The 27,073-nt window shown below is 39.5% G+C and overlaps 2 protein-coding genes across 2 annotated transcripts in view; one reads left to right on the plus strand and one right to left on the minus strand.

The window, feature by feature from the left end:
- Nucleotides 1–201: 201 nt before the first annotated feature.
- DHFR (dihydrofolate reductase) lies at nt 202–19,082 on the minus strand. Its single transcript, XM_068979471.1, has 6 exons — nt 18,957–19,082; nt 18,539–18,588; nt 15,923–16,028; nt 12,076–12,202; nt 9,697–9,812; nt 202–5,977 (listed from the first exon to the last, which is right to left on the minus strand). Exons 1-6 carry the CDS (start codon nt 19,040–19,042, stop codon nt 5,899–5,901), a joined length of 564 nt encoding a protein of 187 aa, XP_068835572.1. The 5' UTR covers nt 19,043–19,082; the 3' UTR covers nt 202–5,898.
- A 228-nt stretch (nt 19,083–19,310) lies between these two features.
- The window catches only part of MSH3 (mutS homolog 3), a 191,455-nt gene continuing 183,692 nt past the window's right edge, over nt 19,311–27,073 (plus strand). The window contains exons 1-2 of the mRNA XM_068980294.1: nt 19,311–19,517; nt 21,225–21,345. Coding sequence (XP_068836395.1) covers nt 19,311–19,517; nt 21,225–21,345 — 328 coding nt within the window. The remainder of the gene's footprint in view (nt 19,518–21,224; nt 21,346–27,073) is intronic.

Raw genomic sequence — 27,073 nt, forward strand, 5'->3', positions numbered from 1 at the left:
CACACACACACACACACATACATATAGAGATGCGGGTTTCATCCCTGGGTTGAGAAGATCCCCTGGAGGAAGAAATGGCAGCCTGCTCACATATTCTTTTTTTTTGTAAATTATTTTTTATTGAAGGATAATTGCTTTGAGAGTTTTGCTGTTTTCTGTCAAACCTCAACATGAATCAGCCATAGGTATACATGTATCCCCTCCCATCTAGGTTGATACAGAGCCCCTGTTTGAGTTTCCTGAGCCATACAGCAAATTCCCATTGGCTACTTTACATATGGTGCTCCTGTATTCTTGCCTGAAAATTTCATGAACCAAGGAGCCTGGTGGGCTACAGTCCATGGGGTTGCAAAGAGTTGGACATGACTGAGCAACTAAGCACAGTGCAGCATATGTACGTATACCTACACACACACACACACAGGTTATTACAAGTTATTGAATACAATTTCATGTGCTGTACAGTAGGTCCTTGATGCTTACCTATTTTATGTACAGTAGTGTGTATCTGTTAACCCTACTTTATCCCCCCTGCTCCTTACCCCTTTGGAAACCATGTTTTTTTCCTATGTCTGTGAGTTTGTTTCTGTTTTTGTAAATAAGTTCATATATATTTTTAAGATTCCACAAATTGCTATCATATGATATTTGTCTGTCTGACTTCACTTAGTATGATAATCTCTAGGCTCATTCATGTTGCTGCAGATGGCATTATCTCATTCTTTTTTATGGCTAGTGTTGCATTGTATATATGTACCACATCTTTATCCATTCATCTGTCAGTGGACACTTAGGTTGCTCCTACGTCTTGACTATTATACAAAGTGCTGCCATGAACAACAAAAGCAGGTTTTTTAGAGAAGAAATTTTGCCTCAAGACTGCAGTGTTGACTGCTGGTTGAATTTCAGCCTGCTGGCCTCCTCTGCAGACTTCAGACTTGTTAGCCTTCACAATTAACTTAGTCAATTCCTTAAATCTCCTTATATATATACATACACACATACATACACATATGTACATGTATATATGTATGCTAAGTCGTTTCAGTAGTGTCCGACTCTGTGCAACCCTATGGACGACAGCCTGCCAGGCTCCTCTGTCCATAGGGATTCTCCAGGCAAGAATACTGGAGTGGGTTGCCATGCCCTCCTCCAGGGGATCTTCCTGACCCAGAGATTGAACCCATGTCTCTTACATCTCCTGCAATGGCAGGCAAGTTCTTTACCACTAGCGCCACCTGGAATTGACATATATATTTCTGATTCTACGGAAAATCCAGAGCAATTCAATCACATTGTGTACTTGAGTACTAGCAGTAGTTTTTAAGATGGAAATTCAGAACCATTCAATCTGGATGGACCTTCTTCCTGCTCCTCTGAGTTTGTACTAAGTGAATTGACAGCACTCTTATCTTCAATTCAAATGTGACAAAATGCTGTCTAGGGAAGTGAGACAGATGTTTGGGTTGTCAGGCTGCCTGGAGATACACACAGAACTCTAGTGGGTAAGAGCCAGCAGAGAGCACTCACCAAATGAGACCCATAGGCTTTCCACTCATGACTTGAAACAAAGACCTACAAAGGAGTAAGCTTTGAGGATAGAATGTGAAGAAATCTATGCTGTTAAGAGCCTGTTGGGGAAGGACAGGTTTCCTAATCAGATGGAAAAGTCAAACAAGAATATATCCCACAATAGAAGAACACTTTTTACTAAATAGAATGACATAGGCAATGAGAATACAGGTAATATGCAACTAAAATCCAAGCCCAACATGTAATGTTAAACAAAGACTCTAAATGACAAAATTACCCCCATGTGCAAAGAATGGTATTACTCTTTCCATTCTTTACAAGAGTCATCTAGTCTTTGCCCGTGAATGAGTCAGTTTTCTCTGCTTACATTTCTCACGACCACTAAAGAACAATTAGCATTAACTCTTTCCAGTCTTCTAGTTTCAAAAAACTCAATGGCCCGTACTAGAAGTGATAGGGATAAAGCGACCAAGTAGGTGAATAAACAGTTAATCCCACTTGGGGATTTTAAGTAAAAAAAAATATGGGAGACCCTTGTAAGTTAATGATTACTCAAGCAAGCAGGTGTTCTTAACCACAAAACCAAGCAGGCTTGCTTGGTAACAGAACCATGCAACAGAAGCACGGGACATGCCCCCAGACAGCAAAACAATGGTGGCTTGAGACCCACATCCTGCCATTGAGTTCAATAAGTTAATGATCCCTTGGATATGCTCTCTGCACACATAAAAAACAATAACTTGTGGACCTAGCTTGACCACACAGGAACAAGAAAACCCCCCTGCCCAACCTGGAGGAGGAGCTGATGATGGAAGCATGTCTACTCAAGAAAGACAAAGTTCTTCTCCATCTCCTCACTTTTCCTTTGATTATAAAACTATAGCCCAGGAAGTTCTCTGTGCATGACACTGCCTCACCCATCCTCTTGTAAGCCTCACAAGCATCCTATTCTTATCTCTTTTCCTCTTGCTGAATTCTTTCTGCACTGAGACATAAAGGACTGTGGTACCAGAGCTTTTTGGAGCCCTCTGAAACAACACAAAATGATTTTCGAAGCAAGATGCATCTCCAAACTATTTAAAGATTCAAAAACAGAAAATTGGAGGTGTAAGTCAAGTTATAATCCTGATCTTTCTGTCCCTGTCTGGCTAACTGCTCACCCAATCTGTGTTTTTTTTTTTTTTTGTCCTCCAGTTAGACTACATTTCCCAGGGTTCTTGCAGTTGGATGTGGTTATATGACAGTTTTGGTCAGTGGAATGTGGAAGAAAGTCACGTGTAACCAGTTCCTGGACTGCCCGCACGGCCAGACCTCCCACAAGTGATCCTCCATGCTTTTTCCTTTTTGGCAACAATCCTGGAAATGCCTAGTAGAAGACAGACACCACAAGGTGGAATGAACCTGGCTCCCTTTATCACCACCTGGAGAGCTACCAGCTGACCGGAAACACCTGTGTTGGACTTCATCTGAGCAATAAACTTCCATGTGTTAAGTCATTGTGATTAGGGTTTTATCTGCTAAGGCAGTGAATTCTCAATCAACATGGTGAGTGAACAGCATTACTTTCACTTTTAATGTACTGGAGGGGAAGGGCACATGTTTGCTTTAATCTACTTTGATTGGGAATGTCATTTATAGCAATGTGGTTAATATAATTAAATGCCAAATCAGCCCCAAAGGTGGATGCCACATAGAATTTAAAATTGAATATATGATAGAAGTGACTTAGCACAGATTTATCAGTTAAAAATAATTTCTCAGAATTTTAACAGCATGGTTCTATTATTTCAGTTTTTCTTTCATTTTCCTTTTTCCTTCCTTATAGGTATTTGAAATTCAGTAGGTCCACAGCCAAAATCCAGTGCCACCAGAAAATCCTGTTACCTCCAACTTTAAAATCTATCCTGAATCAAATTTTTTACTGCACCCAATTCTCCAGTCTGAATTACCATCATTCCTCTCCTGAACCTGTAATTAATTGGTCTTCATGCTTCTATGTATTTTAAAATTGTAAAATACTTTAAACTATCTGTGCCTTTGTACTCTTTACTATATAAATTAGTATGAAATTGTACATAATCATAAATATGGAATTGTTTTCAGTGTTTACATTTGCTGGTCCTGAGCATGTTATACTTTGGCCACCTGATGTGAAGAACTGACTCATTGGAAAAGACTCTGATGCTGGTAAAGATTGAGGGCAGGAGAAGGGGACAACAGAGGATGAGATAGTTGGATGGCATCACTGACACAATGGACATGAGTTTAAGTCCTGGAGTTGGTGATGGACAGGGAAGCCTGGCGTGCTACAGTCCATGGGGTCACAGTTGGACACCAATGAGTGACTAAACTGAACTGAGCATGTCAGCAGCCTTATTGCAAATACCTGGGACTCTGTCTAGTAGTTAGTTGGAGTAGCCCCATCAATGAGTGATGGATAAATGGATAAATACTCCAGCTTTCCTCCCCTCCATTTCCCAGATATTTCAGCAGTATTGAGTTTGTAACCCAGTGGGAACCTGCTTGTTGACCTTGAACTGGCCTTTTTACCTTCCTGGTTTTACTTTTCCACATACCAACTGAGGGTTTCTGATATCATCTATCAAATAAATTGGTATTAGTGAGAATGCCACATCTGATGTGTGTGGATGGTACCCTGCTGTAGCTTTAATTTGCATTTCTCCAGTTAGGCAGGGACATCTTTATATATATTTTTGGTCATTTGAGTTTCCTCTTCTCTAATTGGCTTCCTTCTTTTTCGTGTCAGTATCTAAGATCTAAAAATTCTGGATTCTAATAGTTTTCTGGTTATGTTCCTTGCAGAGAGCACCACTGTTTTCTTGTGGTTTGTTAAGTCTTCCTCAGTATTGGTTCCTATTTTTCGGTGTGATCTGTCTTTTCCCTCTAGGAAGATTTTAGGACATTTCTTTTTACTTCTGATGGCCTGTATCCTAATTTTACTGCTAAACATAAAGGGCTCTATTTATTAAGTCATTTTTTAAATAAAAATGAGCACATAACACTTCAAAAAGTCTAATCACAACAGACATACCTAATGCAGAAAATAACACTCCAAACTGGTACTATCAATAGTTTGCGGCATGCTTTTTCCCACACATTAACATTTATTAAACATTTTGAGTTGATACATAAGTTGCTTCTTAGCAGTTTTTGGCATTTTTCAGTCAATCCTTTTTTTTTTTTACTGCTGCAGATGTTACATTTTATAGACATTAAGTAGTTCTTATTAATCAACATTTGGGTTCTTTCCAAGTTTAAAACAAAATTTTGCAACAGATATTCTTGGACCCATCTCTTTGTTCAGGAATAATTTTTAGAAGTGGAAGTTCTGGGTCCAAACCCAGAATATTTTGAATTTTAATTAATACTGCTAACTTACACACTAAAAAGGTTGTACCAATTTACAGGCAGAAAAGCTATATTTTTATAGTAGTAATCTAAATCTTTGCTAATAAGATGGGTAAAACATGGTTTAGTTTTCATTTTTTAATTCTGTGATGTTTAGTTTCTAACTTACTAATTTTGGTTTCTAGCAATATTCACTCTCAATTTATTACCTTTTAAAATTTAAGCCATTTTGCATGATTTTAGGTTATCCTTTTTTGTAAAGAGCAGCCACTTCTTGTTCTATCATTGTAACATCCTGTGAAATCTCACTGAAGGTCGGAAACAAAGTTTTTAAAGGTCTCAGACGTTCTCTTAACTCAAAAGGTAGTCTTGTGCCTGTTCATCACTATCCTTGTGGAATGGTCTGAGTGAACAGAATTTTTTTCAGTAGTGTGATCTATATGGAGTAATTCTTAGTCCCTCTTTTGATCTAATTTGATAACTGAATGCGAGTTTTTCTGTTTATTGTCCATTTCTGACCTCTGAACTTACCCCCTAGCTCTACAGGCTCTGGTTTCAACTCTTGCCACCAGGGGACTCTCCCACTTTGGACTGTCTTGATAGATATATTCTACCCTAGGTGGTGCTGGTAACCTATTCCTGGCCCTTAATGGGAATTCAGACAGTTATAGCAAGAAATGTTTTACAAATGGTATCTGATATAGTCTAGTTAAGATTAATGGGGAATATACAACTAGGTAAAAAACAGATAACTCATGAGAACCTACTGTACAGCACACGGAACTCTACTCAGTGCTCTGTGGTGATCTAAGGTAAGGAAATCCAGAAACAGGGGATATATGTGTATGGATAGCTTATTCACTTTGTTCTACAGCAGAAACTAACACAACATTGTAAAGCAAGTATACTCCAATAATAATTAATAAGAAAAGATTAATAGGGAATAAAAGTACATTGCTTAGAAAGGCTTGAAATAGATCAGAAAACATTTTCACATTAATTATTCTTTTCATATACTTCAAATTTGTACTTAATGCCTTTTTCCTCCTGGACATCCAAAGGAACACCTGGATATCTGTAAAAGAAAAAGATGTATAATTAAATATTATGCAAATACATCACACATGCAAATAGTAAGAAAACTTCAAACTCTATAGAACGTTAGAAAATGAAATGTGTAATTCTTCCTTTCCTTCTTACTCCTAATTCTTCACCCCCAAACTAACCACTGTTAGCAGTTTGTCTTTATCTTTCCACTCTATTATCCAGCTAATATGAAATTTCTTAAGGACGTTTTGTAAGTCTTAAACTTGGTATCAAATTTCTTGTGTGAGCAAAGGGAAAATAAAATTCAACCTTTAGCTGTCAGAGTGGAACTGAAGTTATATGTGATATATGGATATTCTTGATTTCTGTTTAATTAGTAGACACGGCACTGCTCTACTTCCCCACTGTGTGGCTTACTGCAAATCCTTTACTAGAATCACTGTTTATTTTTTCTGTGCCCTAACACTCACTTAGGTTGGTGTTCCCACCAGCTTCTAAGTCAAAACTCAGGCCCTCCTTTGGGTATATACTTAGAAGTGGGATTGCTGGATCATATGGTAGTTCTACGTTTAGTATTTTGAGGAGCCATCATACTGTTTTTCATAGTGGCTGCACCATTTTACATTTCTATCAGTAGTGTGCAAGAGTCCTAATTTCTCCACATCCTTGCCAACACTAACTCTCATTTTTCTGGTAAGTAAGTGACTTAGTAAGTGAAGTCTGGTAAGGCTCTTGAGATAATTGCATTTCCATATTCACTACAACCAAGATATGGAAACTATAGCAACAAATGAATATATAAAGAAAATATGTATACATAAAATAGACTATCATTCAGCTTTCAGAAGAGAAGGCCATCCTGCCATCTGTAACAACATGGATGAACTTGGAGGACATTATGCTAAGTGGAATAAGTCAGTCACGGAAGGACAGTATTGCATGATTCTTCTTAAATGAAAAATCTACAATGGTCAAATTCATGGAAGCAAGAGAGTACAAGGGTGGTTCACAGGGGTTGGGGGAAGGAAAACAGGGAGTAGCTGTTCAAAGGGTATATACAATTTTAGCAGGATAAGTAAGTCCTGGAGATGTTCTGTGTGACACTGTGCCTATAGTTTACAATCCTTTATTGTATTGATGAGGGTTAAGAAGGAGAGTGAAAAAGCCAGCTAAAAACTCAATATTAAAAAAACTAAGATCATGGCATCTGGTCCTATTACATCATGGAAAATAGAAGGGGAAAAGGTGGAAGCTGTAATAGATTTCCTCTTTCTGGGCTCTAAAATCACTGTGGATGGTGACTGCAACCATGAAATTAAAGATGACTGCTTCTTGGCAGGAAAGCTACGACAAACCTAGACAGTGTGTTAAAAAGCAAAGACATCACTTTGCCAACAAAGGTCCTTATAGTCAAGGCTATGGTCTCTCCAGTAGACACGAATGGTTGTGAGAACTGGATCATAAAGAAGGCAGAGTACTGAAGAATTGAGGCTTTCCAACTGTGGTGCTGGAGAAGACTATAGTCCTTTGGAGAGCAAGGAGATCAAACCAGTCACAACATGGATGACCTTACAAACGGAATACTAAGTTAGAGACTTTACTTTATATGATTCTGTTAATATGAAATATCCAGAATAGGCATATCTATAGAGATAGAAAATAGATTAATGTTCCCTAGAGCCAAGATGGGAGGGGAATAAAGAGCAGCTGCTAATGTGCACAGGGATTTTTTGGGGTGGTGGTGAAAACGTTCTGAACTTGAGATTGTGGTGATAGCCACAAAAGTCTGAATATACTAAAAACCACTGAAGTTTATATTTCGAATGGATGAATGTTGAGATGTGTGAATCATTTCTCAGTAAAGATGTTCATATTTTTTTTTTCTAAGAGTCAAAAAGCCAGCCCTGTATTTAAATTATAAAGGATTCTAAAGGGTCACAGCTTTGTAACATGTCTGATTCAGAGCAACAGGGTTTAGAAAGGTATTTTAAAGGTATTTAATATGAAGCTGATTCACACAGTAATTTATTCTTTTTGTTAGCAGCAAAAAAAGAAACGTAAAAAAGAGGGACAGCAGAGATCAGTATCCACAGAAGGTGAGAGTCAGCAATCTAAGCAGTACAAGAGAAAATAAGCTGGGAAAAAGAAACAGTTTTTAAAAACTGTATATACGGTGGTGGTTTAGTCATAAGTTGTGTCCAACTCTTTGCGACTCTGTGAACTGTAGCCTGCCAGGCTCCTCTACCCTGGGATTTCCCAGGCAAGAATACTGGAGTGGGTAGGCCTATCCCTTCTCCAGCAGATTTTCCCAACCCAGGAATTACACTGTGTCTCCTGCATTGCAGGCAGATTCTTCACCAGCTGAGTTACCAGGGAAGCCCCAACTCTAGAAAGCAATATACTTTACTCTAAAGCTTTATAGTAAATATATATAATATATTTTACCCTGCAAAAGTATGACTTAATTGAGACTGGCCCTCATCATCCATTTATACAGACTCTGCTCTGAATGTTGCTTTTAGGAGGAATTTCCAAAATCAAACTTGCACTCAAAGAAAAACTGTTTTCAACTGAGAATGTCTGAAAGAATGTGTTAAGAGCTAGTCTAAAAGTGTTGGTATAATTAATCTTCTACTCTCCATAGCCCACAGCTGAAAAGTGCTTTTAAACTGAAATGTTTAAAATGTTTAAATGTTTAAAACAATCAGTTTCATGCTAAAAGCACAAGTACAGAGTAAATCAAATGTAACCTCCTCTTCCACCTCCACTGCTGCTAAGTTCCTTTGTCTTTCACCTGGACTACTGTAACCGGCCTCCCTCCTTCACTCCTGTCCCTCCAGCCCACTTCCCGTAACAGAACAGTTAAAGTGAAAGTTGCTCAGTGTCTGACTCTTTGCGACCCCATGGACTATACAGTCCATGGATTTCTGCAGGCCAGAATACTAGAGTGAGTACCATTCCCTTCTCCAGGGGATCTTCCAAACCCAGGGATCAAACCCAGGTCTCCCACATTGCAGGTGGATTCTTTACCAGCTGAGCCACAAGAGAAGCCCAAGAATAGTGGAGTGGATAGCCTACCCCTTCTCCAGAAGAACAGTATCACTCTCTATTCAGAACCCTCTAGCCTCGCCCTTGGTCTGATCCCTTTCGGGCCCCTCGTCACTCAATGCCCACCGTGGCTTTCAGGTTCAGGGAACATGCCAGGCTTGGTTTCTGCCCTCAGGTCTCTTGCACTGGCAACTTTCGGTTTCTGGAATGCTCTTCTCAGGTCTTTGTGTGGCTGGCTTCTTGCTGTTTAGCTCTCAGTGTAGGCATCACCGTTCACAAAGGACTTCTCAGACTATACAGCATCTACCACAATGCAGTATTTCAATTCACCACACAGCAACTCTTTGGATGCTTACCTGTTATTCACCCCCCTCCTCCTATTATGAAAAATGTGATCTGGAGCATAGTGATAGTACATCACCTGTCTAGGTAAGCACTGTATCCCCTAAGGCAGTGGTCTGATCCTGAATAAGCAGAGATCTCACAGAACGAACTAAAGCTGACTCTCTAGATTTCAGCAAAATCATTAAAACCTGAACCTTCCCAAGTGTGTTAAAGCAGATACCCAAAATTCCTATAGCATATGTCTATAAAACACATTACTACCTTGAATTCTATCTGAAGATACATTGTCTTTTTTATAGTTCTTAAGCAGGAAAGCCAAAGGTGTTTCAGACTAATTGATAACATTTTACTTACTCTGGAAGAAGTTTATATTTTTCAAAATCAATTTCTGGGAAAAACACATCACTTTCAAATTCTTGCATGATCCTTGTCACAAATAGTCTAAGATGGCCTGGCTTGTTCATGGCTTCCTTTGAAATAGAACAAAAGGCATTAATTTCCTTATTTATCTGTGTCTAAAGCTATAGAAACTCTAATATTTTTAATTACTTCCAAAGTATGCTATAATTATCCTATTCTTCACTTTGGGTCCCTGCTAAGTATGGGTCTCATACTTCACTTTGGGTCTCGGCTAAGTATGACTTAGCTGAGAATGGCCCTAATCATTTATCAGTGATTACAAGGGTGAATCAAATATACTCTGGGCTCTAGTTTGCTTGCATAAACTCTTTTTGCATCTAAGCATTCAATCTGTCTTTTATCTTTGGTTGTTGTTTAAGAATTAAAACCCCCAAATTATCTACTTTCCCTCCATAGAAAAAACTTACATATATATATATGTATATATGGATAAGATAGCAATTTCATGAAACTTTGACTAATGAAAATCCCAAGGGCATACTTAGCACCTTTACATGAAATTTAATAATGTTTCAATTTCTCAGCAGATAGTCACAATGCTAGTAGGTAACACATTCTGTCTGCTGTTGCCAATGATTGCATTTGGTCTTATAGAGACAGTGCCACTGCCTATAACACTGTTGTTAGTTTCTACAGAAAAAACTTCCCTGGAACAAATATCTTAAAATTCGAATACAAAGTCAGGAGTCAGTCCCAACTGCAGCTCTAGGAAAGCAATAACTCTTGATTTTGAAATAGCTTACAGAGGTCAAAACAAAACAAAACCACAAAACCATTTACATATAAATTCAAGTGTTTGTAATCCTTAAGATTCCACCTAAAGGTCATAGAACAAATTTTACTTTTTATTTTCAATACTATGGTTTCCATTAAATCAGTTTTTCTCTTGCCGAAACCAAATCAATTCAACTGTACCAAAAATTAGAAAAATTGAAGGGACTAATCACAGTAGCATTTGAAGATCTGTATCAAAGTTAATGATATTTGTATAAGTATATGTATGACTGAGTCCCTTCACTGTTTACCTGAAACTGCCCCAACATTGTTAATTGGCTATACCCAATACAAAATAAAAAGCTTAAAGTTTGGGAAAAAAGTAATAGTTAATGATATTGGGTCCACTGTTTCTGTACAGTCAGATGGTAAATATTTTAGGCTTTGTGGGCCATACAGTTTCTTACCTTTGTAGCAAAAGCAGTCATAAACATCAATAAACCAATAGGCATTGCCATGTTCTAATGAAACTCTGTTTACAAAAACAGGCTGGTAGATTTGAATGTTCTGCAAGTCATCGTGATGTGAAGTAATCCCTAGTGAATTATCACCTAGGGATTCTACTTCTTTATTTATATGCATTTAGATATATCAAATTATATAAATGTATTTAAGTACTTATATCATTTAGAATACATTTTCAAGTGACTGCAGTATTGAATCATTCAAAATATGATAGACACTGAAGAAAAGAAAGGATTTATTTTCTTAAAAAATTCATACTTGGCCAAAAAGACCAAAGAAAAATGTCCATTTTCCCCCTATTACAAATGGAGGAAATAAAGGTTGTAGAAAGAGGAACACAAAAAACAAGAATTTTTATAATCCCAACTGGGATCTTGGTATACCTCTTCTTTCTAAAATAATTTCAGTGTTCGTATATTACCACAAGCCACCAAAGGATAGGGGCTGACTTTTTTTTTCTCCCCATAAATGTTCATCTTTCATCAATGTTATAAAATTCTATTTATTAACCTCAGCATTTTCTAAAGCTGGAGGTCTTCTGGTATCAAGCAAAAGGAATTATTTTCTATTTTACATACTGTCTTCCTTTATGATATGAAATCATGTAACACTTTCTCCCTATCATTTTAAATGACAACTGTTGAGGGAGTCTTCTGTTTTTAATTAGCTCATATCCGTCTAGTCACTATATATCAATGGACAGCCACAGCCTTTTCTCAGTAAGTAACGTATTTATCCTGAAAAACAGATGATAACTCAGTGTCTGCCACACACATACGGAACAGTAAACAATGCACACAAATACAATTCTCAGGCAGGGTTTAGAATGTTTTTAAAATTGGAAACATCAACTATTTTGAATTGAAAATAAATTGGTATAGACCTAAAAACTTATTTAAAAAATTTCATTTAGTTTGTGTGATAGTGTCAAAAAATGAGTAATTGAAACTGACAGTATGTCTAATTTATAGAAATAACACGCTTTGCTCATGGCTTATTTTTTCAAAGTTCAGATGGCAGGGAAGCTGAAAGAGGGTAGACTATTTCTTTATATTCACAGATAATTTTACTTACCTTATAAACAGAACTGCCTCCCACTATCCAAACCATGTCTACTTTATTTGTTAATTCTGGATCTTCAATAAGTTCTAAGGCATCATCCAGACTTTGGGCAAGAAAATGAGCTCCCTTTGGAGGTTCCCTGAGATTAACAGAAGAATTACATATGATATCTACAAACACCATTCATATTAGTAAAGTAATTGGACTAGGAAGCAGTAATTATAAAGTAAAAATCATCATAAACATACAATCTTTCAATAAAAAGCATTTAGCATCAGTATGGCCCATGGCCAATAATTTAACCCTTATTTGTTTATGTACAGTCCACAATGAATCAAAACCAAAACCACCTGTGATATCGCATGATATGTGTGGTAGAAAGATAAGAACAGTGGTTGTTTCTGGAGGGAAGGGGTAAAGATTCACCAGTAAGGGACTTGAGGCAGCTTTCTGGGAGTGCCAGTAACATTCTCTATCTTTGATATGGGGTTATACAGGTGCATGTTGTTGCTGAGTCGCTAAGTCATGTCCAACTCTTTGCGACCTCATGGACTGCAGCACACCACGCTTCCCTGTCTTTCACTATCTCCTGGAGTTTGCTCAAACTCATGTCCATTGAGTCGGTAATGCTATCTAACCATCTTATCCTCTGCTGCCCTCTTTTACCTTCAATCTTTCCCAGCATCAGAGGTATAGGTGCATACATTTGTTAAAATGTAGGAAATGTACACATAAGACAAAAATGTGCATTTTGTTGTACATAGTATTTATTTCAAAAGAAAAACAGTAAAATAATATTAAACTCTAGTTTTCCAAGTTTATTTATGTTGTAGCAGGTATCAGTAATTCATTCCTTTTATTGTGGAATAATATTCCATAGCATGGATATAGCACATTTTGCTGATCCATTCATCAGTTGATGGACATTTGGGATGTTTCCATTTTTTGGCTGCTATGAATGCTGCTGCTTTGAATATCTGTGTGCAGGTTCTTATGTAATTATGTTTTCGTTTCTCTTGGGTATATATACCAAGGGGTGGGATTGCTGGGGCATATGATGATTCTATGCTTAATGTTTTGAGAAAATACCTGTTTTCCAAATGTGGCTGCATAATATTTCTTTTAAAGCCACAACTGGATTGTCTAGAAAGCTTTGCAAAGGCATTTTTTTCATATACCTCATTAAGGAAACACTTACCCAAAATGACTAATATCTGGCAGCAAATTTTGGGGCTACTTTGAGGATTCAGTTTCTTTTTACACTGGCGGGGGCGGGGGGCTGGTAAGAAACTGAATCTATCTAAAAGCTTACGTGAATTAGAGATTTACCTGTATGAATCTCCCCACTTTTATTTAGGACCTAGCAGTGCCTGGCACACAGCAGGTGCTCAGGATATATGTGGAACTGACCACAAGCAGGGAAGCAGAAGGAAGGACAAAAAATAACTCTAAAATTTTTCCCTAACTGGTATCCTTATTTCCTTGGTGTGCTTGGTAATAAAGATCTTAAATTTTCTTTCTGCCTTATTACCCAAAGGCGATCAGTGCAAATATTCTGGTACACTTTCTTTCATGTTTTTAACCTACACCATTCTAGGAGGGATTTGGGAGAAAATCTATACAAGCCTGAGTCCCCTTAGGCTATAGTTATGCAGTGTTTTTTTCCTTCCCACGGTCTTTGATATATTCACTTGGCTAGGCTACAGTACTCAGTTATTTAGCCAGCAATCTAGGTGTTGTCGTGAAGGTATTTTGTAGGTGTGATTAAAGCTGATAATTAGATGACTTTAATCTGGGCCTAGATCTGATAGATAGAGTGCCTGATGAACTATGGAATGAGGTTCGTGACATTGTACAGGAGACAGGGATCAAGACCATCCCCATGGAAAAGAAATGCAAAAAAGCAAAATGGCGGTCGGGGGAGGCCTTACAAATAGTTGTGAAAAGAAGAGAGACGAAAAGCAAAGGAGAAAAGGAAAGATATAAGCATCTGAATGCAGAGTTCCAAAGAATAGCAAGAAGAGATAAGAAAGCCTTCTTCAGCAATCAATGCAAAGAAATAGAGGAAAACAACAGAATGGAAAAGACTAGAGATCTCTTCAAGAAAATTAGAGATACCAAGGGAACATTTCATGCAAAGATGGGCTTGATAGAGGATAGAAATGGTATGCACCTAAAAGAAGCACAAGATATTAAGAAGAGGTGGCAAGAATACACAGAAGAACTGTACAAAACAGAGCTTCAAGAACCAGATAATCATGATGATGTGATCACTAATCTAGAGCCAGACATTTTGGAAAGTGAAGTCAAGTGGGCCTTAGAAAGCATCACTACGAACAAAGCTAGTGGAGGTGATGGAATTCCAGTTGAGCTATTTCAAATCCTGAAAGATGATGCTGTGAAAGTGCTACACTCAATATGCCAGCAAATTTGGAAAACTCAGCAGTGGCCACAGGACTGGAAAAGGTCAGTTTTCATTCCAATTCCAAAGAAAGGCAATGCAAAAGAATGCTCAAACTACCGCACAATTGCACTCATCTCACATGCTAGTAAAGTAATGCTCAAAATGCTCCAAGCCAGGCTTCAGCAATACGTGAACCGTGAACTCCCTGATGTTCAAGCTGGTTTTAGAAAAGGCAGAGGAACCAGAGATCAAATTGCCAACATCCGCTGGATCATGGAAAAAGCAAGAGAGTTCCAGAAAAACATCTATTTCTGCTTTATTGACTATGCCAAAGCCTTTGTGTGGATCACAATAAACTGTGGAAAATTCTTCAAGAGATGGGAATACCAGACCACCTAACCTGCCTCTTGAGAAATCTGTATGCAGGTCAAGAAGCAACAGTTAGAACTAGACATGGAACAAGACTGGTTCCAAATAGGAAAAGGAGTACATCAAGGCTGTATATTGTCACCCTGCTTATTTAACTTATATGAAGAGTACATCAAGAGAAACGCTGGACTGGAAGAAACACAAGCTGGAATCAAGATTGCTGGGAGAAATATCAATAACCTCAGATATGCAGGTGACACCACCCTTATGGCAGAAAGTGAAGAGGAGCTAAAAAGCCTCTTGATGAAAGTAAAAGAGGAGAGCGAAAAAGTTGGCTTAAAGCTCAACATTCAGAAAACGAAGATCATGGCATCCGGCCCCATCACTTCATGGGAAATAGATGGGGAAACAGTGGAAACAGTGTCAGACTTTATTTCTTTGGGCTCGAAAATCACTGCAGATGGTGACTGCAGCCATGAAATTAAAAGATGCTTACTCCTTGGAAGGAAAGTTATGACCAACCTAGACAGCATATTCCAAAGCAGAGACATTACTTTGCCGACTAAGGTCCATCTAGTCAAGGCTATGGTTTTTCCTGTGGTCATGTATGGATGTGAGAGTTGGACTGTGAAGAAAGCTGAGCACCAAAAAATTGATGCTTTTGAACTGTGGTGTTGGAGAACTCTTGAGAGTCCCTTGGACTGCAAGGAGATCCAACCAGTCCATTCTGAAGGAGATCAACCCTGGGATTTCTTTGGAGGGAATGATGCTAAAGCTGAAGCTCCAATACTTTGGCCACCTCATCGAAGAGTTGACTCATTGGAAAAGACTCTGATGCTGGGAGGGATTGAGGGCAGGAGAAGGGGACGATAGAGGATGAGATGGCTGGATGGCATCACCGACTTGATGGACACGAGTCTGAGTGAACTCCGGGAGTTGGTGATGGACAGGGAGGCCTGGTGTGCTGAGATTCATGAGGTCGCAAAGAGTTGGACACGACCGAGCGACTGAATTGAACTGAACTGAAACCTCTACCATAAGAAATGGAACACGATTTTCTTGCAGTAAATTTGTTACAGTACTTACTTGAGTTCTCTACTGAGAACTATATTAATTCTGTCCTTTAAAGGTCGATTCTTCTCTGGAATGGAGAACCAGGTCTTCCTACCCATAATCACCAAATTCTGTTTACCTTTAAAATCACATGGAAAGAATAAATATTTTTGGGAGCATACATATATATTTTTATATACTTATACATATATGCATAGATATGATGGTCATAGTGACACCTAGTGGATCTGCTTTAAAAATTTTAAACAGCTTTACCAAAATTTATCATGTCATCCATTATCTAAGTCTAGTAACTATTATTCCCTTTGCCTTTAGCCAATTTATAACCAATATATAGCTTTAATCAACTGTAATCATGTATATTATAGTAGTTAAAAGCAAAGATACTGGGATGAAGTGCTAAAATCGAATGTATTCTGTCATCTACTAAGCAAGTCATGTGTATTTCCTGTGCTTTATTTTCCTTACCTATAAAATGGAGATAACAATGGTTCCTTGTAGAGTTGTTATGGGTATTTAAGACTTATTTATTGTTATGGGCAATTGAGTTCTTAAGGGTATTTAAGTTGTTAGGGGTATTTAAGGGCTTCCCTGGTGGCTTAGATGATAAAGCGGCTGCCTACAATGCAGGAGACCTGGGTTTGATCCCTGGGTCGGGAAGGTCCCCTGAAGAAAGAAATGGCAACCCACTCCAGTACTCTCGCCTGGAAAATCCTATGGACGGAGGAGCCTGGGAGGCTGCAGTCCATGGTGTTGCAAAGAGTCGGACATGACTGAGCTACTTCACTTCCCTTCTGGTGGCTCAGCTGGTAAAGAATTCGCATGCAATGTGGGAGACCTGGGTTCGACCCTGGGTTGGGAAGATCCCCTGGAGAAGGGAATGGTACCCACTCTGGTATTCTGGCCTGTAGACAGTCCATGGGGTCGCAAAGAATTGGACATGACTGAGTGACTTTCACATATATACATTATTTATTTTTGCATACTTTATAGATTTAAATTACAGTAATTTTTCTTAAATTAGACTTCCCTGGTGGCTCAGATGGTCAGTCGCCAGGTGTGGAAGATCCTCTGGAGAAGGAAATGGCAACCCACTCAACTCTCGCCTGGAAAATCTCATGGGAGGAACCTGGTAGGCTACAGTTCATGGGGTTGCAAAGAGTCGGACACGACTGAGCGACTTTACTTACTTACTTACTTAATTTTTCTTAAAGATAGCTGCTTTATATTCCAAGCAATGAGCTTAAAACATTATCAATTGTGCCTCTATGCTTCTCTTTCAAGTATACTGCTTCTATAAAAACTTTACATATGTAGCTTCCATTTTTGTTTAATTACTTAGGAGGGAAAAACCTTGGGAGCTGCATATCTGGATCAAAGGAACATACACATTTCTGATTCTTGACATGTTCTGAGAGACTATCAAAGGAGTGCATGTGTCTGTTTTCTTGAAGAATCATCATTAGTTTTTTTTCAAAACAAAAACATGAAATTTACAAACTACAAAAAATTTTATTTTCCTCCAAGAATAAACACCCCCCCCCCCCCGTAATTCAGAGAACCCTTATACAATATGCATTGTATTTTCAAGGACAGAACTTTATGTGTTCAATAAGGAGATTATCAACTATTAATGGAGCTAACAGGTGAGGAATTCTGGTGAGGAAAATGGCACAGACCTAACAACTAAGGTAGAAGTGATGAATGAAGGACGTAGGGAGACAGACAAGACATCCTTGGTACCCTTTCATTCATTCATTCATCCAAGAAATACTATATTTACTGAAAACAAGCAAACAGGCAGAGGCTGCTCTTATTAGCAGGCCATACTTAAGATTCTTGAGAGCGTTCATGTCAATCCTTTGCCTTAAAGCTCTTGCCATCTTGTCTCGACCAGTGATTCAAGGGCCAAATCCAAGGACCTTTTATCCCCGCCACTAGTTATGCTGCATCTGCTCCTTTCTGATTTATGGTTGCCCTGTTTACGCTGCTCCTGCTCCTCCAGTGAACAAAGATACACTCCTCTTAGGTTTTAAATGGTCCTATCCCTCATGCCCATATTCTTTTCCCTGGTTATCCTCTTCTTGCCAGTGGTTCAATTCACCTTGTTCCCTGGGCCTGAAGTTGTCTCGAATATTCTACAAGCACTTCAAAATCGTCATCATTAGAGCTGCTCACTATTCCCCATGTCACTCAGACTATCAAACTGGAAATGAGAGTTCATCCTTGCCTTACTGCACCACCTTCAACTTTCGGATCTCCAAATCGAGCATCTTGTAACCCTTTTTTGCCCTTTGTCCTATCCACTGCCATTCAGACATCTTACAGCAGCAGCGATTTCAAAAGCCTCTTCCGTTCTCCTTTGCGAGCGGTGACCTCCACAGAAGCCTTTACCTAGCTTCCAATTTTGCCCAATACCTGAATTGTACGCGCCCACATCAAATTTCAAATAAACTTTTTTTTTTTAAGGAATGTTTAATGAGTCTTGGGAACTGTATACACATTGATGTTAAGACAAAAGGTCCAAGACTAACATGAGAAACTTTTCACTTAAGTAAAATTTGCACTGGTAAGCTTCCTCAGGCAAGACCTTTGGCAAACTTGAAGCACTTGAAAATGCCACATTACCTTCTTCTGAAGAGATTGTAGTCATTCTTTGGAAATACTTGAATTCATTCCTACAAGTTAAGAGAAACACGCAGTTCCTCAGAATGTGATCCCATGGGCTTAAGCTCTAAAGCCCCCGACAAACGGGGCGCTGGTTGCGGGGTGGTGGTGAGGACTTCCAGGGCTGGGATTTTGCTCCCGGGGTAGGAGCCGGGAGTAAAGGTCTAGCCGGGCAGCTGGAGCGGGACGTAAATCAATAACTTGCCGCCAGGCTCCGGACGCAGAATGAAGCCCAAGCCTAGCTCTCGCCAGCTCAGGTCACGAGACCGACCCCTCCTCCTCCCAGCGTCGGCGCGACGCGTCCCAGCTATCCCGATCAAGGGCCGTTGGCGCCAGCTTCCACTCTCGACCCATCCACCACCCCGGGCTCAGCAGATACCTGAGTGGTGGCCAGGGCAGGTTCCCGTTCTTGCCGATGCCCATGTTCTGGGACACAGCGACGATGCAGTTTAGCGGACGAACCATGACAGCGGCAGGAAACACTTTCTAGCTAGCCGTGAACCGCGGTCTCCGCACAGCCAGCTTGGCGCGAAATTTTGGCCGCCCCGCCCCTCCAGCCCTATTTGTGTAGGCGAGACCGCGCCCCCGCCCCGCCCCACGCCCCGGCGCACCGCCGGGTCACGACGTGCTCGCGCCCGCAGACATCCCGGGAACTGCGGCCGCGGGCCCGCGCTCCCGGCTAGGCCCGGCTCTCGGGCTGTTGGCTCTCGGGCTGTTGACTCCCGGCCTTGCAATGTCGCGCCGGAAGCCGGCCTCCGGCGGCGCCGCTCCCGCCAACCCAGCGTCTGCAAGGCAGGCTGTTTTGAGCAGATTCTTCCAGTCTACGGGAAGCCTGAAATCCACCACATCCCCAGCGGTTGCAGCCGAGAAGGCGGACCCTGACTCTGACTCCGCGGCGCCCCTAGCGTCCACGCTCCCGCCGCAGTTGCAGCCACACGTGGTGGGTTCGGTCCAGGACGGGGCGGGGCAACCGGGGAGAGGGGGCGGGGCCAGACGGGCGGAGGCTGCGCTTGTGGGTGGGGCGGGATGAGGCGGGGACTGTGCGCGAGAATCGGCGAGGTGACTGGGCCAGACGGGAAAGGGGCAGGGCTCAGGAAGGAGGCGGTAGGAAGAGGTAGGCCCGCCTCCATCCTAGGTGCCCTTCGAACGGGGCTTCCCTTGTGGCTCAGCTGGTAAAGAATCTTCCTGCAGTGCTGCCTGGGTTCGATCCCTGGGTTGGGAAGATCCCCTGGAGAAGGGAAAGGCTACCTACTCCAGTATTCTGGCCGGGAGAATTCCATGGAGAAGTCCATGGGGTCGCAAAGAGTCGGGCACGACTAAGCGACCTTCACTTCACACTTACACTTGAGGTATTAGTTTTGAGGTTAGGGTCACACCAACTCTTAATGGCAGCCCTGAGACAGAAACTCAAGTCTCCTGACGCCCATTCTGATGAGTAGGGTCAGAGGATACCTCTTTTAATCTCCATTCTACCCGCCCGCCGCCCCCCACCTTTCCCCCCCCCCCCCAATTGAGGGTTGAAGAAGAGCCTTGTTCATTTTAATCTCCATTCTACCCGCTCGCCCCCTCTTTCCCCCCCTCCCCCGCCTGAATTGAGGGTTGAAGAAGAGCTTTGTTCATTTGTATTTGTTTAGTTAGGTGACTGGATGAAAACTGGCGTTAAATCTCCAGTTTTTAGGGTTGCAACAGCCTTGCTCAATGTTTCGGGTGATTACCAGTAAAAGTCATGACTTATGTGCGGTTCCCTGGTGACTGTACCTACCCCTTGTCGTTCAGATTATAAAGTCTGATACACGATATGAGTGGATAAAGTTTCTTGAGACGGTACAGATGCGCTAGTCGTTGGGTCCTTCCTGTTGCTTGCCATCCTTTGAGTAAAATAGTTTTGTTTTTGACCAGGAACACTGCCACAAAGGAAAACGTAAGGGTGAGCCCTCACTGGGGCTCCCTGGTACAGCATTTCTCGAACTGAAAATGTGGAAGGCAGTTGTAGATTGGCTTTTAAGTAACCCTCCAGGTTTTGAAGCAGGTGACAGCTTGGCTGCTTCAAAATTTTGTTCCCTTCATTTATATTTCTATAGAAGATTGTACCTCTCCTGTCTTTGTTTTTTGACCATAGTGTGCATTTCCATGAATTCACCAAGGTTTTATTTTACACCTACTGTTTAGAGGTCGTTTGGTGAAGGAGCTAAGTTTTTGACAGTTTTTCTGTCAGCATACAGTCTATAATCTTGTGGCATCTTCAGTGGTAAAACATAAGCCAAGTTTGAACATGAAAGAGTTAAATTGCAATTAACATTTCAAAAATGATACCATTCTTTATCTAAATATTAGTTTTTTTTCTTGAAGGTACTCTATTTAACGTAGGTAAGTAGTGTGATTCATAATCTGAGCTAGGACAAGGCTGATTAAGTGAAGAAAAGTAGCAGCCTTGGTTCTAATTCTAGGACTGCTTGAGATGCCGAGGCTCGTGACCTGACCTCCAGCTTATCTTTGATGATGGTAGAACAGTTCACCCATAGCTCTAAGTAGACAATTCTATGAAGGATGGATGGCAAGAACCTACTGTCATTCAGAAGTAAAGTTTAAATTATTTTGCGTACATCAAATTTTGAGATTAGAGATGACACATCCTTTTCTAACATAGGTTGCAGAAATTGACAGAAGTAAAAAGAGAGCACTGGAGAGTGATGGGCCTGTTAAAAAGAAAGCAAGGAAGGTCCAAGAAAAGGAAGAAGGAAGTGATTCTGTAACGTCTGGAAACCCTGGTGAGTTCTGGGGCAGTTTTTCTTCGTTCTCACAAGTCATGGCTCTGATATTCTTGTGTTCTCCTGAGGGAAGAGGAGGCTATAGGAGAACTGGGCCATTTTTTTCCTTTGTGGAGAAAGGCTTCCATTGTGCTTAAGCAGACTGGCACCTTCTTAAGTGGTGGTGTGTGGGTAGAAGCTTGGAGAAGTAGGGGTAAAAGCTGGAGTTCTGCAATTTGGCTGTAGTTCTTTCAATTTTCTCTTTTATTGCCTTTAGCAAATTTTGATCTTGATTATAAAAGTAAAACATTCTTATTATAAAATTTTCAAACAATTCAGAAACGTAGAAGGTAGACAGTCCAAGACCTCATAGTCTTTCTTTCAGTAAGGCCTACTGCCGATTTTTGGAGATGCTGTATATTCTTCCAGATTTTTCTACTTATGCACATCTATATGTATAAACATATACCACAAAGTAGTTAACGAATAGTATTTCATAAATTGTAATGTACTATATATACTAATTTGCAACAATTTTTCCCCTCTTAGAGCTTTTTGAACAACATTCAATGTTAGGACGTGTAGATCTATCCTGTCCTTTTTAATCATGGAGCTGTTTCTTCTGTATGTGAAAAGATTTTGGGTAAAACCACCATTCCTGAGCTCCTGGACTTCTAGCGGAGGTATTGGATACGGATAGTTGAGCAAATTTTTCTTTAGTTAAGTGGCCTCAGACAGTTTATGATAGGAAAGGACAGAGAATGCTTCTTTCTTCATTATTTTCATGAAATTATGTAGAGAAAATGAAGTGAAGTGAAGTGAAAGTCAGTCAGTTGTGTCTGACTCTTTGTGACCCCATGGGCTGTAGCCTGTCAGGCCCCTCTGTCCATGGAATTCTCCAGGCAAGAATACTGGAGTGGGTAGCCATTCACTTCTCCAGGGAATCTTCCCAACCCAGAGATCAAACCCAGGTCTCCCGCATTGCTGGCAGATTCTAAACCATCTGAGCCACCAGGGAGGCCCAAAACAAATGAGTCAAAAACAAAAAAGAAAAGTGTCAGTTTGGTGGATCAAGAAGTAAAATTTGAATTTATGTATGAAATAACTGTAGAAATGGAGATGCATTATTAAAGTGAAGGATAGGTCTGATGATACCCTTTTCCTCCTCCTACTTGAATGGAGGCGTGACTCGACAGAATTTGCATTTTCCAGGGCTGTCTACTTTTCTTTGCTTCATTACTCTGCATCAGTTCAGTTCAGTCGCTCAGTCGTGTCTGACTCTTTGCGACCCCATGAATTGCAGCACGCCAGGCCTCCCTGTCCATCACCATCTCCCAGAGTTCACCCAAACTCATGTCCATCAAGTTGGTGATGCCATCCAGCCATCTCATCCTCTGTTGTCCCCTTCTCCTCCTGCCCCCAACCCCTCCCAGCATCAGAGTCTTTTCCAATCAGTTAACTCTTCACATGAGGTGGCCAAAATATTGGAGTTTCAGCTTTAGCATCAGTCCTTCCAGTGAACACCTAGGACTGATCTCTTTAGGATGGACTGGTTGGATCTCCTTGCAGTCCAAGGGACTCTCAAGAGTCTTCTCCAACACCACAGTTCAAAAGCATCAATTCTTGGGTGCTCAGCTTTTTTCACAGTCCAACTCTCACATCCATACATGACCACTGGAAAAAACCATAGCCTTGGCTAGACAGACCTTTGTTGGCAAAGTAATGTCTCTGCTTTTGAATATGCTATCTAGGTTGCTCATAACTTTCCTTCCAAGGAGTAAACATCTTTTAATTTCATGGCTGCAATCACCATCTGCAGTGATTTTGGAGCCCAAAACATAAAGTCTGACACTGTTTCCACTGTTTCCCCATCTATTTCCCATGAAGTGATGGGATCAGATGCCATGATCTTCATTTTCTGAATGTTGAGTTTTAAGCCAACTTTTTCACTCTCCTCTTTCACTTTCATCAAGAGGCTTTTTAGTTCCTCTTCACTTTCTGCCATAAGGATGGTGTCACCTGCATATCTGAGGTTATTGATATTTCTCCCGGCAGTCTTGATTCCAGCTTTTGTTTCTTCCAGCCCAGCATTTCTCATGATGTACTCTGCATAGAAGTTAAATAAGCAGGGTGACAATATACAGCCTTGATGTACTCCTTTTCCTATTTGGAACCAATCTGTTGTTCCATGTCCAGTTCTAACTGTTGCTTCCTGACCTGCGTATAGGTTTCTCAAGAGGCTGGTTAGGTGATCTGGTATTCCCATCTCTTTCAGAATTTTCCCCAGTTTATTGTGATCCACACAGTCAAAGGCTTTGGCATAGTCAATAAAGCAGAAATAGATGTTTTTCTGGAACTCTGTTTCTTTTTTCATTACTCTGCATATACCTGATCTATTTAGTTTTTCAGTAAAGTCTTCAAGCTGTTAACGAACAGCGTCTGTTTGCCTGCTGTTGTTCTGGAGGCTTTTTGTAGTTCTTTTATTGTACCCCTTGTTATTCTCCTTTTATAGAAGAGTTGGTGATATATGAGGTATGAGGGTTACACTTCAGTGACTTACCCTGGCACCCAGGAGAGATGAGGTAGAAATAGGGCATCAGACTTGAAATGTTATGATATAAAACCTTTGTTACTTGGTAAACATTGCTCTCAGGAAGAAGAAAGAGTTTTCACCAGTCAAAAGCTGGGTGATTACTCCACCTCATTTTTTTTTTAAGTATCAGAATTATTAAGATATAATTGCAGGTTATACAGTTTACCCATTTAGCATGTATAGTTCAGTGACTTTTAGTATATTCACAGAAATGTGCAGCGCTCATTAAAGTCAATTTTAGAACATTTTCATCACCCTCAAAGGAAACTCAGTACCTGGTAGCAGTCACTTCCCATTTTCCCCCAACAGCACCCCTTCAGACCTAAGTAAGCACAAATCTATTTTCTGTCCATAGATTTGCCTATTCTGAATATTTCATATAAATAGAATCATACAGCATGTGACCTTTTTGTCTGTTGTACCCCTTTCAAAAGTTTTTTAAAAAATTTCTTGTTGTTCATCTTCTTGTGATTTAATTATGTTATTTCATAACAGAGAATTTGGTTAAATTTTAACCAAAACTTTTATTTTATATGGTTAAATTTATATCTTAGCCATTTTAAAGTATACAGTTCAGTGGTATATACATGTGTGACTACCTTTGAAAATCTCCCCAAATTCAGACTTGCTTTAATTACAGATAAACATAGTGTAGAACGCTGTCTCAAAACCATTTTGAGAAATACAGATATCCATTACCTTAATACTATATAAATTTGGACTTTACAAAATCAATTAAGGATACAAGAAAATATAGCTAGGGTATATAAGAATAGTATACAATTTAAAAAAAGACCTGGAGAATGTATCAGATATTATGCCTTTAAACTGTACCCAGAAAGTTCAAATTGAAATTTACCTTCAGTTCAGTCGCTCAGTTGTGTCCGACTCTTTGCGACCCCATGAATCACAGCACGCCAGGCCTCCCTGTCCATCACGACTCACGTCCATCGAGTCAGTGATGCCATCTAGCCGTCTCATCCTCTTTCGTCCCCTTCTCCTCCTGTTCCCAATCCCTTCCAGCATCAGAGTCTTTTCCAATGAGTCAACTCTTCGCATGAGGTGGCCAAAGTACTGGAGTTTCAGCTTTAGCATCATTCCTTCCAAAGAACACCCAGGGCTGATTTCCTTCAGAATGGACTGGTTGGATCTCCTTGCAGTCCAAGGGACTCTCAAGAGTCTTCTCCAACACCACAGTTCAAAAGCATCAATTCTTCGGTGCTCAGCTTTCTTCAAAGTCCAACTCTCACATTCATACATGACCACAGGAAAAACCATAGCCTTGACTAGATGGACCTTAGTCGGCAAAGTAATGTATCTCTGCTTTTGAATATGCTATCTAGGTTGGTCATAACTTTTGAATATGCTATCTAGGTTGGTCATAACTTTTCTTCATATAATTGCCAGGTTATCCTTGAACCCATTTTATAAAAGACATCAACCAGTATTTATAATTATTAGATAACATCCTAAAGTTAAAGCTACTTAATAAAAAAATTTTTTAAGTAAAATGTTTTAAATCAAAGGATAGTTGATTTAGATTGCTAGATTTTGGTGTACAGCAAAGTGATTCAGTTATATATATATTTGTGTATACCTATATATATTTCAGATTTCTTTCCTTTATAGGTTATTATATAATATTGAGTATAGTTGCCTTGCTCTACAGTAGGTCCTTGTTATTTATCTATTTTATATATATAATATATATTATATATATATACACACACTATATATATATAAGTTTATATCTGCTAATCCCAAACTCCTAATTTATCCAACCCACATCTCCTTTGGTAACCATAAATTTGTATCTATGTCTGTGAGTCTTGTTTCTTTTTTTGTAAACAAATTCATTTGTACCATATTTTAGATTCCACATATAAGTAATATCATATGATATTTGTCTTTTCTGACTTTCTTCATCAGTATGATAATGTAACCACCCTTGTTGCTGCTAATGGCATTCTTTCTTTTTTTTTTTAATGGCTGAGGATAAAGCTACTTAGGTTTAGTGAAAAAAATCAAATTTGTCAATGAAATTAAATATACCATTCCCCAAATTCCCATTTTTGTGTTCTCTAATGACTACACTTATTATAGAAGGTAAAAAAATTTGTCCAATGAACTTTCCATTTTTATTTTATACTATTTTAAAAAAATCACCTTTAGAAGTTTAAAACAACATGCCTCAGTTTGGAATGAATATTTAAAACAAAGGCACTGAGATTAAAAACTAAGTTTTTTAATTTAAGAGAAAGTTCTACTGCTTACCTGGGTTTCTACTGTTAGACAAGATTTGAAACTGGGTCTTAAATTTGTTTATTTTTCTTTTTAAGACCTTATCCTGCTTGACTTATATATTATTTTTTGTCTGCCTAAGTTTAAATATCTTATTTCCAGCTTAAACACTGTCTTTCCAGACAGTTCTTGACACCCTGAGATCTATGATGGATTTGTTGTTGTTATTAATTCTTTATAGATGTTTAAGATATGTAGAGAATTGATAAATTTCTTGATAAATTTCACAAACTGAGGTCACCTCTGTATCTCTTAGATCAAGAAGCTGTATTACTAGGACTCCCAGAAATGGCTTTCTGCTCCCTCCCACTGCAGCCCCTTCACCCGACCCAGGATAACTGTTATCTGACTTAGTGTAGATTGGTTTTGCCTGAACGTTGTGTTTAATTTAACCAACTTAAAATATGTTTGTAATATTAGAAAGATTTTTCTTTTTTTCCTTTTTTTTAAGATGAATTATCTGTAAAACAGGTTCTTGTACAGATTTTTAAAAATATGTTTATAATGGTGTATTTATATTTCACCATCTATTCTGTGCTTCTTTCTAGATTAAAATTCTTCATTTAAAATATGATAATTCTTGCTCCTCCTTGATCATTCATAACCTAAGTCTAGAAGAGTAGTCTTGAGGAAAGTAACTATTATGTATTTCCATTTTATGGCACAGAAAATTTAAAGCTCAAACAGTGATTTAAATGTTAATTTCAATGAAAGATTTTTAGCAAGGAATTTTTGGTCTATTTAACGTCTTGGGACAGCAACCAGTGGCCTTATTTCTAAGGTATATCCTCTTAAGGGGCTCAGAGACTAGTGATAATGCTGCGAAGTCTTAATCTCATATTATGCCAGTTTGAT

Source organism: Capricornis sumatraensis, chromosome 9 (genome assembly GCF_032405125.1).
Source record: "Capricornis sumatraensis isolate serow.1 chromosome 9, serow.2, whole genome shotgun sequence".
NCBI classification, from domain to species: Eukaryota; Metazoa; Chordata; class Mammalia; order Artiodactyla; family Bovidae; genus Capricornis; species Capricornis sumatraensis.

What these genes read in the sequence shown, in the direction of transcription:
- DHFR (XM_068979471.1), bottom strand. Translation starts at nt 19,042, where the DNA reads ATGGTTCGTCCGCTAAACTGCATCGTCGCTGTGTCCCAGAACATGGGC. An exon ending in TACAATCTCTTCAGAAGAAG is followed by an intron (nt 16,029 to 18,538) that starts GTAATGTGGCAT and finishes GTGATTTTAAAG; the next exon opens with GTAAACAGAATTTGGTGATT. An exon ending in GAGGCAGTTCTGTTTATAAG is followed by an intron (nt 9,813 to 12,075) that starts GTAAGTAAAATT and finishes TCTATTTCAAAG; the next exon opens with GAAGCCATGAACAAGCCAGG.